The sequence below is a fragment of the Bubalus bubalis genome, chromosome 1, assembly GCF_019923935.1.
Source record: "Bubalus bubalis isolate 160015118507 breed Murrah chromosome 1, NDDB_SH_1, whole genome shotgun sequence".
Classification (NCBI taxonomy): Eukaryota; Metazoa; Chordata; class Mammalia; order Artiodactyla; family Bovidae; genus Bubalus; species Bubalus bubalis.
The window spans coordinates 20,667,181-20,683,267 of NC_059157.1; the positions used below are offsets into that span (position 1 = coordinate 20,667,181).

Below are 16,087 nucleotides of genomic sequence, written 5' to 3' on the forward strand. Positions count from 1 at the left end.
CCTACTTTCATGATTTTTCATTAGTGGTTTCCTCTGCCTGGAATGTTCTTCCCATGGTTTGCTTCTCCTCATCATTCAGATTTCAGCTTTAACGTCATCACCTCAGAGAGGCATCTCAGGCAACCCAGTCACTCTCTCTCATTACCCTGTTTTAATGATCTGTGTAATGAGGTTTTAAGTAGTTATGCAGTTTTTTTCTTACCAATCTTCCTCCTAGACTCTAAGCTTTATGAAATCAGGGACTGTTGTTTACCTTATTCCTTGCTGTTCTCTCAGAGTCTCTGGTGCTGCCTGTCTCACATTAGTTGGTGGTGGTTATGTACCTGTTGAATGAATGGTGAATTTAGTAGCAGAACCAGACCTAGGACATAAATTTTCCTCTTTTGTTTCATATCTAATTTATACCGGGATTTCTTTTGCCAGTAAAGTCTTTCCTGCCTGTTAAGTTATTGTGTCTCCTGTATACTTAAAGGTTATGTTAAGATTTCCAAAAACAATTCCAAAGCCACGTTACCTTTAATTCATTCTGATTTTAAATTTACTTATAAATGTCACCTTTCATTTAAATATGATAGAAAAGACAACATTCAGTGACATTTTGTGAATTATAGCCCTTGGTTTTAAAACTTTTTTTCCATTTATTCCAATTGGCTATTATAAAATGGCCCTTTAAGATACTGTTATAAGTTGGGAAAAGCATGTTTCCATAGTTGTGCATGGTTTTTACCTCGTGATAAAGATGTTGGCTGGTGATGGGTCCAATCCTGGGCTTGGGGTAGAGCAACCAGGTCTGTTGTTGCTCTTGACATGGACTCACTGTGTTACTTCCTACGTGTCAGTTTCTCTTCTTAAAAAGTCATTAATTCATCATCACAATGGATTTTTTAAAAATCAAGACTACCAAAATGTACAACCAACTCTATTTCTTCGGAGCAGCGGCCCACCTGGAGCCTCCCAGCCACTGTGCTGTGAGGAGGCTCAGCTCTGGGGACCCTCCTCTGAGACAGAATCGGGCAGCCAGACCTGCAAAAGCTGGTTTAGTGGGAACCAAGAGGTATTGAGAGATCGCTTCTGCTCCCTTCTCTCATGCTTTTGTGTGTGCACAGTGGCATGTTTTTATTCAAGTGCACTTGATTTACAATTTATGTTAATTTCAGGTATACAGTGTAGTGATTCATTTTTTAGATTATAGTCCATTATATGTTATTATGAGATAATGGCTATAATTCCCAGGGCTTACAGTATATCCTTGTTGCTTATGTATTTTATGTATATTATTTTTTATCTATTAATCTACTCTTAAATTGTCCTTCCCCCTTCCCTCTGGTAACCACTAGTTTGTTTTCTGTACCTGTGAGTGTTTCTGTTTTGCTATATACATTTGCTTGTATTTTTTAGATTCCACATATAAGTGGTATCATACAGTATTTGTTTTTCATTCTCTGACTTATTTCACTAAGCATAATATTTTCTAGGTCCACTGATGTTGCTGCAAATGGCAACGTTCCATTCTTTTTTATGATCAAGCAACATTCCATTGTGTGTATACACGAAATCTTCTTTATCCAGTTACCTGGTGATGGGCTCCTGGGTTGCTTTCATATCTTAGCCATTGTAAACATTGCTGCTATGAAAATTCGGTGCATGTATCTTTTCAAATTAGTGTTTTCCCAGATATATACCCAGGAGTGTAAATACTGAATCATAGGGTAGTTCTATTTTTAATTTTTTGAGAAACCTCTATGCTGTTTTCCATAGTGGCTGCACTAACTTACTTTTTCAGTGTTTACTCCTCCTGTGTATATACTTTCTAGGTTTTATTCTGTTTTAAGACGAGATGTCCTTTTATTTTTCTCTGGCTCTCGTCTTCCATATAAAAGTGACCGTGGAGTTCTCTCATTTTTGCTTCTCTGATAACTCTGTGGGCTTGCAGAGTGGGAGCCTTCCTGCTCATGGGTTTCCAAGGATGCTGCCTTTGCCCTGAGGGGATGTGGGAACGTGTATGTGTGTATCATTGCGCCTCATCCAGAGTCACGTTTAATTAAAAGACAGCAGTGGACTTTGGGCGGTGGAGGAGTGAACTTTAGACTATTCCAGCTCTAGGAGGCCTTGAAATCTAGATAATTCCTTGTTTAATAGAACTTATATAATTGCTTATTTTAAAATTTCCAGACCACTTTTTCTGTTTTGAGGGATGTTCATAACTTAGAACTTCCTGGATCAGGAAGTGGGTTTTATTTGCATGGAAAAAGGCAGGTTTGGGCCTTTTGAAATATTGTGGTTTGGGTCATCAGAGTGATACATTTTCAGTATTTTGCATAATTGCCAATATTTGTGAATTCTGATGATAAACAAAAAAAAAGACAAGCTCATTTTACTTATCTCCTGTTGTTTTAAGGTAACTCATAATAAAACTTGATTTTCTATCCTTTCACAGGGGAAAAACAGCTGATGAGAGTTCAGTAGCATTTTAACACCAGAAATCTTGAGACAGAGTAACTAAGTAAGAATAGCTTTTCATAACTTTAATGGGCACAAAGATACTGTAGACTTTAGCCTCAGGGGATGCAGTGGTCTGTTGATCTGGCCAGATTTCTGCTTCTTCAGGAAGACTGTATGAAGAACCTACATGAATAGAAAATTGCCAACAGAGGAGAAAGCACCAGCATTTAAAGCTGGCACCTCCCATCAGTGTGAAGCACACTTAGTCTTTTACTTAATTGACTCAAGCATAGAAATAAATTACCTGAGAACCTTTAGGCCTGAATGACCCATTTCACTCCAAACCATTTGTGTTCCTTATCAGTTTATGTTTCTAATGAGAATGCACTTTCAAATTTACTTTCTACAGAGAAATATCAGTCTGTTTTTATTGATTACAGAGAATTCTGTCTTCTGAACTGTGTCATACTTTTTAATCATCTCCCTTTCATTGAATATTTGAGATGGTTACCAAGTTCTCAGTATTTTATATGACTACAGAGAATTCTGTCTGCTGAATTGTGTCATAATTTTTAATCATTTCCTCTTTGTTGAACATTTGAGACGGTTACCAAGTTTTCACTGTTATATAAACAGTGTTGCTATGAACAGTCATTGTATAATTTTTGCCAGAAAGAAAGACCTATTCCTTGAAGCAAATCCCTAAAAATGGAAATATACCAGGTCACATGTATATTTCTCCTTACTCTATTGGTAACGCATTTTCTGTGAATATAACATTTCATTTTGCAGTTCCCACCAACTTTGGAATTTCTTTTTATTAGCGTTTGCTAGCAATAACAGATGCATCATGAATCTAAAATTGCCACACTTCCAGGTCTTTTCCAGTCCTGCAAATCAGGACTGTCCTTCTTTTTAGTCTGTCCTTCGCATTCATTCTCTAGCATCTCATAACTTCCTTTGGGGCACCTTTGGGGCACACACAGTAAGTACATCATTCTTCTTTTTGTGTACTTGATTCTCTCCAATGCCTGAACCCTCCCCCTCAAGGTCTTGGCATTAGACTCTTGTATCCCTGCCCTCCTCACACTGTAAGATCTCCCTAAAGTGAAAGTCGCTCAGTTGTATCCAACTCTTTGCATGACTATACAGTCCATGGAATTGTCCAGGCCAGAATACTGGAGTGGGTAGCTTTTCCTTTCTCCAGCGGATCTTCCTGACCAGGAATCGAACCTGGGTCTCCTGCATTGCAAGTGGATTCTTTACCCACTGAGCTATCAGAGAAGCCCTACTAATTAGATGCTCAACCAATAGCCCTGCTTTTGTTTGAAAATCAAGTTTGTGTTATGGAAATTTGAGCCGATTAGCTTCTATTTTAAGTAGCTAACACATTAGGAACCACTCTCTGTATTATTGATTAGTTTTGGGGTTTTCTTTGGGGGGAGGAAAAGGCTATTTTTCTTACTTTCTTAATTTAGCAATTGGGCACAGTTCTTAAATCCTCAGAATCCTGGCCCTGTACAGTAGCTTGTTTGAGTGCACATGTGTCCTGGAGCTTGTGAGCAATTCTGTTTCTTGCTCTGTCTTCCACAGTTCAAGTGAATTTTTCATATGCATGAAATTTCTTGATGCCTTCAACTTTCCAACTGTTTCAGTGGCTGGCAGCGCTGCTGGGGTAGGACCCAAGCAAAACCAGTTACCTAGACCTTTCCTTTGTGAGTCTGGAAATCTGGGCCGGGGAGCATAAAGCTCTTGGTTTAGAGAAACTGATAGCCAGTGCTTAATAGTCAACTGCAAATTATTTCAAATTCTCTGGCAAACTGGTCTTCTCACCAAAACCTGCAGTACCCCCAGCAAGGAGCCAGCCATGCAGGAACCGCAGCCTGGGGCGGGGGTCTGTGCCCTGTGGGCTCAGTAGTTCGGTCGTGTCCGACTCTTTGCAACCCTTTTTAGGACTATAGCCCACCAAGCTCCTCTGACCATGGGGTTTTTCAGGCAAGAATACTGGAGTGGGTTGTCATTTCCTCCTCCAGGGGATCTTCCAGACCCAGGTATTGAACCCACATCTCCTGTGTTGCAGGTGGATTCTTTACCACTGAGAAATTGGGGAAACCAGGGTAGGGGTTTACCGTCTGCATTTGTTATCCTGGGCTCTTAGGCAGCTGCAGGCAGAAGGAGCCAAGGCTGTGAAAATTCCAACTGGGAGAGAGTTCTCAGGGGAAGCCAGAGATCTCCAGTCTAGGTTCAAGCCTTGGGAGTAACCTTGGGACAGAAAGTAGAAATTGAAAGTATCAGGTGAGGAAGCATGGGAGGGCGGCCCAGGAGTGAGGATGTTAATAGGCATGAGTGGTTCAGAACATCCTCTTGGGACAGTTGTAGCCCCATGGTACGTGGTCGGTTGGTTGGTTTAAAGCTCTCTGTGGGACTCGGAGCAAATCTGTTAAACTCAGAGAGCTTCTGACTCATAAAGTGGTATTTGGACTGGATGACTTCCAAGGCTCAGTCTGGTGTAACACACTTTTACTTTGGTTCATTTTATTACTTCGAGAGCATTTAATGTTTATGTTTTTAATTTTCCTTTTTATAATTTGAGATCTTTTCCTGGCTGGTGTCAGATACCATGTATCCATGATACAAGCTGCTGCTAAGTCACTTCAGTCGTGTCCGACTCTGTGCAGCTCCATAGACGGCAGCCCACCAGGCTCCCCTGTTCCTGGGATTCTCCAGGCAAGAACACTGGAGTGGGTTGCCATTTCCTTCTCCAATGCGTGAAAGTGGAGTCGCTCAGTCGTGTCCGACTCTGTGTGACCCCATAGACGGCAGCCCACCAGGCTCCTCTGTCCATGGGATTTTCCAGGCAAGAGTACTGGAGTGGGTTGCCATACAAGCAAATGATGCTAAATTAACTTTTGCAGTCATTTGGTGTTTATATTAGTTTGGTTGTGCATGCTCAGCCATTTTAGTCGTGTCTGCCTCTGTATGACCCCATGAACCATAACCCCCCAGGCTTCTTGGTACATGGGGTTCTCCAGGCAAGAATACTGGAGTGGATTGCCATGCCCTCCTGCAGGGGATGTTCCCAACCCAGGGATCAAACCTGCATCCCTTATGTCTCCTGCAAGCCCTTAGCTCGGTTAAGAAACTCAAATTACATTAGATTCATATTGTTCAAAGCCATTTAAGAATGTTCAAACCAGGAAATAGTTGTCTTTCATAAGAGTACAAATATGTCAATACTTAGTTCATTACTAAATAGTAGCATTTTTGGACTACTTTTCTAGGAAAGATGTGTTCTGGAGTAAAGCAGCAGTCTCTACCTTGTGGGGGTGGGGGGGAAGAGCCCTAGAGATGGGCTCCCCAGGTCACATTCCCCATTCAGTCCCTGCCTAGGCTTGACTCTAGGGACATCACATAACCTCCCTACATATTAGCTTCCTCTTTTATAAAACAGCCTTCCCCCATGCTCAGATGGTAAAAAATCTGCCTGCAATGTGGGAGACTTGGGTTCAATCCCTGGGTTGGGAAGATCTCTTGGAAGAGGGCATGGCAACCGGCTACAGATTCTTACCTGGATAATTCCATGGGCGGAGGAGCCTGGCCAGCAACAGTCCATGGGGTCTCAAAGAGTCGAATACAAGTGAGCGACTAACACTTTCACACTTTTCACTTTTGCAGAATGAGGATAAACCTTATAGTAACATTGTAAAGATGAAATAAGAGGTATATTTAAAGCTGTCTGTCCAGTGGTGGCATATGGTTATGGTCTATCAGTGTGATAGACCTTCTGCTGAAGGTGAGATGTTTAGATATATGGATTTTGAGGCAAAGGATTTTTGGTTTGTATACTCACATGTTGGCATACACTCTGGTTCCCTAGAATTTCAAATCAGTGATACAAGCGATGGCTGTCACCGAGTCAGTGTTTTATTTGCAGTAGCATCTTTCCCCACTTGGCATATGATTGGTCTCTTTGGTTCATTTACTTTCTAAGTAGGGGGATTTGGCACCATTGTCCACCAAAATCTGTTTTTTGAATTTTTCTGAGCAAGCGCACCATGCCGACCATGAAAACAGAGAAAGATCAGGGTACTCCTGGTTAAGTGGATGGTAGGGAGGAAACCGAAGGCATCGCTGGTCTTAGGGGGGATTTGATGATCTGGTTGGAGAGATTGTATCCAGGGCAGAGTACCCAGATTTCCTTTGGGGCTTGTGGTAATCCAGTAAGTGAATTATCTGTTTTTACTAGCTCCCGTGACTCATAAGAGAGTCCTTTCAAATCTGCACACCTACCTACCCAGGAAATCCTCTTGCCAGCTTGAAGCTGGGCTGTTTACCTTGATAACACACCTTTAGTTGAATGCCCTTCCAGATCATTAATGCAGGGCTTTGTTGCAAGGCTGCCGCGACTCCCATATGCCCAGATCCTAATTACGAACGCCTCCTTGGCAGCTCTGCCTCGCGGGGGCTCCAGGGACCCTGGCTCAGTTTGCCGCGACGTCTAGATACAGATCTCTGGAGCCCGTCTGTGGAAAGGAAGGTGAGGAAAATAGCAGCAGATGCTGTCTTTGTCTGGAACTGTGGCCTTCCCACCACCACCGTTAGCAGCTTGCCCACCTCACTGTGGAGAATGGTCTAAGGACAGAGCCTGTTTTGCTCTGATTGATTGTTTCTTCTCTGACTCTCTCTCCTTCCTACCTCCCCTGTTCCCCCCACCCCCAAGTGCTGGATTCTCTCTATGGTGGTCCAATTTGTGTTTGTTTTTTTAAACTTATATTTATTAATTGCTATAGCATGTAGCATGTGGGATCTTAGTTCCCCGGCCAGGGATTGAACCTGTTCCCCAAGCAGTGGAAGTGCAGAGTCTTAACTACTAGACCACCAGGGAAGTCACAGGGTAGTCCCATTTTTGAAGGCAAGTCTCACTCATTAGGGCTTCCCTGGTGACTCAGATGGTAAAGAATCCGCCTGCAGTGCAGGAGACCTGGGTTTGATCCTTGGGTTGTAAAGATTCTCTGGAGGAGGGCATGGCAACCCACTCCAGTATTCTTGCCTGGAGGATCCCATGGACAGACGAGCCTGGCAGGCTACAGTCCATGTTGTAGCAAAGAGTTGGACATAACCAAGAAAGTAAGCACAGCACAGATTTAGAGGTGTGCAGACACAAACATACACATGCATACGAAACACTGAAAGCTACTAGGATGATACCTTGTGAGTAGGTTCTCACAAGAACTTTCATACAAGCTATGTATACCCCACTCATTAACGCATGTTTCTCTCTCTGCCTGCAGGGGAGTTGCTGAGTCAGCCCAGACCAGAAGGAGTGGCAGAGATCATCTGCCCCAAGAACGGCAGCGAGCGAGTGAATGTTGCCTTGGTTTACCCACCCACACCAACTGTGATCAGCCCGTGTTCCAAGTGAGTTCTGACCCCATAGCCCCCGTCCCTCACTCTTGGACCTGCCTCAGTCATTGTAAGAACAAAAAGCCAAGTTAAAGTACCTTTCATCAAACTGAAAAGCCCCCCTCCCGGGGCAGACCTAGTTTTCTGGGTGATAGCAAAACCATGGCTTATACAACAAACTAGGAACTTTCATGTTTTGTTATTTGTGGTTTTCTTTTGCTGATAAAAGTTAGAGCATTTTAAAATAGCTTTCTTGAGATATTATCCACATATTATACAGCTCACTCATTTAAAGTATATGACTATTTTTTTAGTATACTTGCAGGTATAATGCAACTAAAGAGAGCAGTTTTTTCTTTTAATTCTGCCATTGTTTCAGAAAACAGTGAGAGCTCATTAAGTAAGCAAAGCTGTAGAAAACCTGAAGTAGACCCCTTTTTTGCTTGCGGTCTCTGATTCTCTATCAGTCCTGACAATCAGAGGCTGTAGTTTGGACTTAAAGACACAGAACATGCCCGTGTGAACTAACTTCCGTATACAATGTTAGCATTAAACTCACATGATGAATTTAGGTTAACTCATCTGTTTGGCTTTTTCTGTAGTGTTAAGAACCCAACAGGCTACTTTTACACTGAGATGAAATACCTTTCTTTCTATTGCAAATCTTGAAAAGTAGCAGTCCCTGGTCATCTGGGTGATATGAGCAAAGGATTCATGAAGGAAATTTCTATTTTTCTTCTTAGTTGACCATACAGAATTTTTTTTTCCCCCCATATCTAAGCTTTGTGTAGGGAGGTTGGAAAGTTCACACTGGAGAATGGTGACTTGTCATGCATCTTGAGAAACTTGCTATCAGGCTGCATTCCTGAGAGCTTGTGTGATAGGAACTCATGTCTCTCGACCCTCCAAGTGTATGCAGAGTGGGGGTCTGCAGGGGCTTTCTCATGCATTCACAGCTGCCCCCTTTTCTCTAAAGCAGCTGACTCATTAGACAGAACATCCCTAATCCATCTTGGCTGGAAAACATCACTGAACACCCAAGGGAAACTTCTCTCAGGCTCTTCTCTTCAGAATGCTTTTGAAGGTTAACATGTACATAGTGTTAATTCATCACTAGTATATGAATAGCATATTGACCCTGTGAGACCTTGACGTGCTTCTTAGGATTACATAGTAACTAAGCAGGAATATTCTACAGCTTTTCTTATTTAATGACCATTCCCCTGTCCTGAGCATACCAAACAAAATGTTACCATTCTTTGAATTGGTCTCCGCTGGTCCCTCTCTTACAGATAGGGTGAGGATAAAGGGATCTTATAGAAACAGCAAGGTCTGGGATGGAGGGAAACGACTGTTCAGAAGATTCTGCATACGTATAGATTTTCCTGAGCCAGGAGAGATGGTAACCTATTGTCATGGCTATGTGGCATTTAGTAGGCGAGATAGAGGTTGGAGTTAAAATATCCGTTTGTACAGAAACCACAGTGGCACTGAGCCGCTGTTATCGGTGTCTTTTCATGGGCTCCTGATGTCCTGCAGAAATGCTATCAGCTCCCCTCTCACCCAGTTTCTCATACCTAATACGAACAAGCAGCTTTAAAGTCTTGGGTGATCAGAGCCTCATGGCCTGAGACATCGAGATGCTGGAGGGGGTACCTTTAGTGACTGACCTGCTTTTGACCCAGCTCTGTGAATAGTTTTGTTCTGAAACGGATTCTTTTAAAGGGGTCTCATAGAATGGATGGTAGGTTTAGAGGGTAACTCTCAATTCTAAATAAAGGAACATCCTGGAGAACAAAATGTAAACCAGCAGGCCACTGCACGACCCGGTGTAGGCTCTAATTTACAAGTGGACAGCAGTGAACCAAATGTGGGAGATTTGGGGACCAATGAGGAAAACTGTCCCAGCAGGTGGTCCTTAGGCCCACACAGTGTGGGTCTGAGCCTGAGAGTGAGACTCCGGGTCTCAGCAGGCAGCAGAAATGGGGAGACTGGAGTTACTGCCTGGGTTTTGCAACTCCAGCCCCAGTTAACTTAGGCAAGTCACTAGAGAGTAACCTTTTATGACTCTCTCATCTCCTGAAATGCAGGTCAATGGTCAAGATCAGACTTCCTTGATCAGGCATGGGTATCAGAATTTCTAGGGCTAGGCACTAGGCTTTAAGAAACAAGAGTCACTCAGATGGTCGTCGAGTGTGTGTGCTGGAGGTTCTACTCACTGAAGTTCTCCCGCCCGCCCCTGCCCCCACCCCCATGGCTCCCAGGTGGGAGGCCAGCAAGTCTCATCTTCAGGAGAAATTCTTAGTAATCATGCCAGGACGGCAGGCACCAACCAGAGCCATCCCAGGAAAGCCAGAATAAACACCCGATTCTTAGGTCATTGATCTAGATCTTAGTATTTTTTTTAAAGAGACATTCCAAGCTCTTTGACCAGTTTCAGTTCAGTTCAGCCTCTCAGTAGTGTCTGACTCTTTGCGACCCCATGGACTGCAGCATGCCAGGCTTCCCTGTCCATCACTAACTCCCTGTTTGACCATTTTACGCCTCTCCCTTATAGGTCAAATGAGACTGGTCATTAACAACCTGCCTCGGACCACATGTAAATGAATGGTGCTATGCTGAGCTTTACAAGCAAAAACCACTGACAACTATTATTTGGTTGGATCTTCCTTATGAATTCCAAGCTTTCTATTTTATCATTTTTTAAAAATTTCTAGCTGTTTTGTTCCCCTGCAGAGAGAAAATAAAGAGTAAGTAGTGATTAAAAAAAGAGTGACTTACTCTCATTAAGTCACTTTGGGTGATGGTGAAATCTCTATCAGCATTTCATTGGGAAGAGGTTACATGAATTGAATGGAATGCCTGTCCACTTACACCTCACCTTCCAGGGAGAAACCTAGCATCTGAGTGACTCCTTGGTGCCTTTGCTGATTATCAGATAGAAATATGAGTATTTCCATACTCTGGTGATCCTGGGCTGATTTTCAAAGATATCTGCCTTTAACATGAGATGAAAGTTCATTTAGTAGCAGACCTGCTGGGTTGCTTTGAAAACTTCTCATCCTAAAGAATATGGATTCTGATACATTTTTTAAAGCTTTAGCTGTACACTTCCATAAAAGGTGCCTGTTTAATGGTTCATATGTCTATAGAGCTGGACAACCATCATCACAGTCTCATCCTAGAACATTTTCATCATTTCAAAGAGAAATTTCATGCCCACATGCAGTTACTTCCATTTAATACAATACCTGGTTCTGTGCAGAAAATAAATATTTTTAGTGCCACTTTCAGTAATGGCCTTGCTCCCTGCTGTGTTGGTATTAAAGAGATTTGTGAGTTTTAAAGAAATTCATACGAACACTTGTTATCCCTGGCCCGGTGCTGTCTAAAGGCAGTGACCTGACTTGCTTCCCCCACTGCCAGCCCTCTGTTTACTGAACAACAGGAGGGAAATGGTGTTTCTTGGAGAGAAATCAGCCTCCTTCAGAACTCTTTTTCTTTTAAAGTATAGGGAGCAATATTTTAAAACCCCAACTTAGTTTTTTAGAGCAGTTTTAGATTCACAGTGAAATGGAGCACAAGGTCCAGAAAGATTCCATATACCCGCCAGCCACACACAGCCTCCCCCACCATCAACATCTCCCACCAGAGTGGAACATTTGTCCCATGGACACCTCCTGATCACCCGAAGTCCATTCTTTATATTAGGATTCACACTTGGTGTTGTACATTTTATGGGTTTGAACAAATGTAGAATGACGTGATCTAGCATTGCAGTATCACACACAATATTTTCACTGCTCTGAATATCCTCTATGCTCCCCCTATTTATCCCTGCCTCCACTTTTAACCCTTGGCAACCAGTGGTTTTTTTTTTTTTTTTTTTTTAGCTTTACTAGGGTAAAACTGATAAATAAAATTGTAAGATATTTAAAGTGTACATTGTGATTTGATATCTGCATTCACTGTGAAAGGATTCCCATCACCTAGTTAATTAACATATCCATCCCTCACATTTCCCCTTCAGAACTTCTGAGAGGCAACCTCACTGACCTTTAATCTGGACATTAAAGGGGTACTGAGCCTTGGTCATTAGGGATCAGAGGGAGCAAAAATATTTTTTCAGTGGGGAAAGCAAGGAGAAAGTAGAATAAATTTATTTTTAGAACTTTTATCTCTGAATTCCTGTCTCCATTTTATTGCTCTACAGGTTGAGATACTTAAAATTCCAATTTGGAAGGGAAGTGTGAACTCCTTTGGGGAAATGGCAGCTTGCTGTTTGCCTTTCATTTTTAGATACCTTAGAATATTTCTCTTTTTCATTTACAAAGAGATTTCCTTCCTTTATCAAAAGTATATATTCTGAAAAAATGCCGTTTAACTCAATTTATCTACTGATTTTCATTTAAAAGACGGGATCTAGAAGGCTAGCTGTGCATATAGCTAAGACATGTCTTTTACCTTAAGACATATGAGAGAGACATTCAATAGGCAGAGACAAGACAGCAGAGTAGGAGGAGACATGCTCACTCCATCTCATGGAAACAAAATCACAACTAACTGCTGAACAGCAAAACACAAAACCCTGGAACCTACCAAAAAAAGATCCTAGATCCAAAGACAAATATAGACACCGCAACAAGATGGGAGAATAGGGGGACCATTGCAGTCAAATCAAGTTCCATTCCCGCCCAGGTGGGTGACTCACAAAAGCAGAAAATTATTATAATGCAGAGGTTCTCCCACAGGAGTGAAACTGCTGAGTCCTGGGTCAGGCTCCATAGCCTGGGGGTCTGGCATTGGGAAGAGGAGCCCTGAGAGCATCTGGCTTTGAAGATCAGTGGGTTTGATCGCAGGAATTGCACAGGACTGGGGCAAACAGAAACTCCATTCTTGGAGGGAAAACACAAGACCTCGTGTGCCCCAGGACCCAGGGTAAAATGCAGTGACCTCACAAGAGCTGGGGCCAGACCTGCCTGCTGCTATCGGAGGGTTTCCTGTGAAGGTGGTCGGGGGGGTAGGGCTGGGGAACTGGCTCACTGTGGGGACAAAGATACTCTCAGCAGTAGTTCTGGGGAGTACTCATTGGCATGAGCCCTCCTGGAGGCTGCCATTTTTTCACCAAGACCTGGCCCCACGCAACAGCCTACAGGTTCAAGGGCTGGGATGACTCAGGACAAAAAACCAAAGAGATGGAAACACAGCCCCACCCATCTGCAGACAGGCTGCTTAATGTCTTCCTGAGCCCACAGCTGCCCACCTCTCCCCTTAGACCAACTTCATCCACCATGAAGCACACAGCAGAAGCAAGAACTACAATCCTGCAGAACAGAAACCACAGTGACAGAAAGTTAGACAAAATAGCAGAGATACAAGTCCCAGATGAAGGAACAAGAGAAAACCCCGGAACAACTAAGGTGAAGTAGATATAGGCAAGCTACCTGAAAATTAATTCAGAGTAATGATAGTAAAGATGATCCAAGATCTCAGAAAAAGAATGGAGGAACAGATAGAGAAGATACAAGAAATGTTTAACCAAGAGCAAGGCTTCCCCATTGGCTCAGTGGTAAAGAATCTGCCTGCAATGTAGGAGATGTGGGTTCAATTCCTGGGTCATGAAGATTCCCTGGAGAAGGGAATGGCTACTTACTCCAGTATTCTTGCCCAGGAAATCCCATGGACAGAGGAGCCTGGCGGGCTACAGTCTGTGGGGTCGCGGAGTCGGACACGACTGAGCAACTAACAATCACTGTACAGAGTGCGGTAGTACAGCATCTTTATTTCAAGCTAGATCTGTAAGAGGATGACTTCATTGAACTTCTTGCTGTGCAACACGAAGAACTCAGTAATGAAGACCTGATGGAGTCGGAGGTCCAGAGAAGGGCTGAATCGAGTCAAGAGGAAGAAGAAGTAATTGAAGAACAAGGGGGTTTTCCTTATTTGAAGAGGCATGGTTAGTTTTTGAGGCACAGGACTCAGACATAGAATGGAACAGGAAGGTTTTTGCAGCAGCCATTCACAATGCCACCCAGTGGTACCAAAAAACTGAAAGCGTTTCCTCTAAGATTAGGAATAAGACAAGCCACTATTATTCAACATAGTTTTGGAAGTCCTAGCCATGGCAATCAGAGAAGAAATTAAATGAATCCAACTAGGAGAAGAAGAAATAAAACTGTCACTATTTGCAGATAACATGATATTACACAGAAGATCCTAAAGATGCTACCAGAAAACTACTAGAGCTCATCAATGAATTCAGTGAAGTTGCAGGATACAAATAAATTGGGAGCTTGGGATTGACATATACATCCTATTATATTTAAAACAGATAACCAACAAGGACCTACTATATAGAGCACAGGGAACTCTACTTAGTATTCTGTAATAACCTAAATGGGAAAAGAATCAATATATGTATATGTAAAACTGAATCACTTTGCTGTATACCTGAAACTAACACAATATTGTATAAAATAAAAACTAATAATTAAAAAAAAAAAAAAACTGGAGTGCAACTTACATTCTTCCATGCGGTCTCCTGATAATAAAAGACAAGACTCAGACTGCATTTCAAACTTGGATTATTACGTGTATACTGGAGCATTCCAATCTGAGTCAGATTCCAGCTACTTACTGCTTGCAAGTATTCTCCAATGTAGAATGATTACTTTGCATAGGAATTTTGGCAGTTATATTGTTAAGACAAGGATATTTAAGACCAATTCAAATAAGCTTTTGTAAAAAGTAGGATGAAGAAGATTCTGTGGTCTTTATCTTACTAGATGGGCAAAATATGTTTAAATGCACTCAGATCAGTTAGTATGGACTTGATTAAAAACTTTTTTTTTTTAAGGAATGGATGAATTTGACTTAATCACAATGGAGAATTTTTCACTGATCTCAGGGTGGGGATGGGATGATATTTCACAAGGAAAAGAGGCTGAAATGTGGAAGTTGCCTGTGGGGCATGTCACACTGCTTTGCATTGATTTGTTTTGTTCTCTGTAAGGAGTAAGACAGCTCCCTGCCTTGTTGCTGTCACTGGCTGGGAGGAACAGTGTTTCTCTGATTATTTAGTCTCCCATCAGCCACATTGATACTGGAATTTGTTCCCTCTCTGCTCAGGTATCTCCATACTTTCTTGGACAATTAAGTGGAAAAGATAGTGCTTCTTTCCCTTATGCCATCATTTTTACTGTACCCAATCTGTGACTTTAGGAGCACCAATTTTTAAGGGTAAGTCTCTGGGAAGCAGAGAGGGTTTCTTAAATAGATAAGGGCTTCCTAAGGACTTGGAGAGTTTAGGGGGAAACGGCGGGAGGATGGGTTTGGGATGAAGAGATTCCAAAGAGCCGGACACTTTAAGATTACAAATCTTTTATCCAGAATCAAGATGTGTTGGGGATTTAAGAATAAGAAAACTGCTCGATTCTTTTGCCTGATTTACTATAATGCATATATCAGTAACCTTAGATCCTTTTTGGAAAAAAAAAGTCATTTTTTAAAAAACTCATGTAATGCAGGAACATAACATCAGGAAAAGCTCAAGCTGATTAACACAGCAAATAGGTTTTTTAAAAGCAGTGTTGGTATTTATTTTTCCAAGCCTGTTTGATGGATTCTGGAGTTATGCCTCCAAGTTTGAATCCTGTGATTCGTTGGGGCTATGACGGGTGCAGGGCACAGTGGCACCATCCCGTGGGGTCATTCGCTGCATTTAGAGAGACCTTTGCAGGGGAGACATTTAGCATTATTCCTTACACTGAGTGTCATTCAATAAATTCAGCTGTTATTTCTACTAGAAATATTAGTATGCATACTGTGGATGACCTATAAAGGGAATAATTAAAAAAAACTAAAAATCCAAATATAGATGCTTGAGTAAAATCCACTCACTTACCTAGGACCGTCTAGTGTATTAATGAGGTGACTGTGCACAGCAGGTGAGCGTGTGTGCTGAGTGTGTGGAAGAGAAAGCGGGCTCGCCTTCCTGCCCACTGTGAAGGGGTCAAGGTGAAGTACACATGGTTCTGTGAGGCCGCCTACAGCTAGTTAGTAACGTCAGTGTCCTAACCGTGCGTTCCTGGGATGAAGAGACAGGTGGGATCCTTCCTTTCGTATTCTCAATGTCTGGACAATTGACATTGTGGGGATGGAAAAGTGGAGATATAGTGAGGCCAACCCATCAGGAAAGGACTGCTGGGCGGAAGACAGTTTATGACAGTTCCTTAGAGCAGGG

The 16,087-nt window shown here is 42.4% G+C and overlaps 1 protein-coding gene and 1 long non-coding RNA gene across 17 annotated transcripts in view; one reads left to right on the top strand and one right to left on the bottom strand.

Moving 5' to 3' along the window:
* Positions 1–16,087, top strand: part of MFHAS1 (multifunctional ROCO family signaling regulator 1) — a 114,926-nt gene that overhangs the window by 90,819 nt on the left and 8,020 nt on the right. For 4 of the 16 annotated variants that reach the window (XM_044937725.2, XM_006060706.4, XM_006060707.4 and 1 more), the window contains one exon: positions 7,734–7,860. Coding sequence is in view for 6 of the 16 variants with exons in the window: in XM_006060706.4 (XP_006060768.3) it covers positions 7,734–7,860 (127 nt within the window). In the remaining 10 variants the exon portion in view is untranslated. Of the gene's footprint in view, positions 1–6,891; positions 6,980–7,733; positions 7,863–10,402; positions 10,616–14,973; positions 15,085–16,087 lie in introns of those variants that run through there. The other 12 variants (XM_044937699.2, XR_006548936.2, XR_006548928.2 and 9 more) reach the window with 9 other exon arrangements.
* Positions 2,497–16,087, bottom strand: part of LOC123332179 — a 91,441-nt gene continuing 77,850 nt past the window's right edge. Inside the window, exons 2-3 of the long non-coding RNA XR_006548943.2 lie at positions 4,572–4,704; positions 2,497–2,625 (exon numbers count right to left, since the gene is read on the bottom strand). This is a non-coding gene — a long non-coding RNA (uncharacterized LOC123332179). The remainder of the gene's footprint in view (positions 2,626–4,571; positions 4,705–16,087) is intronic.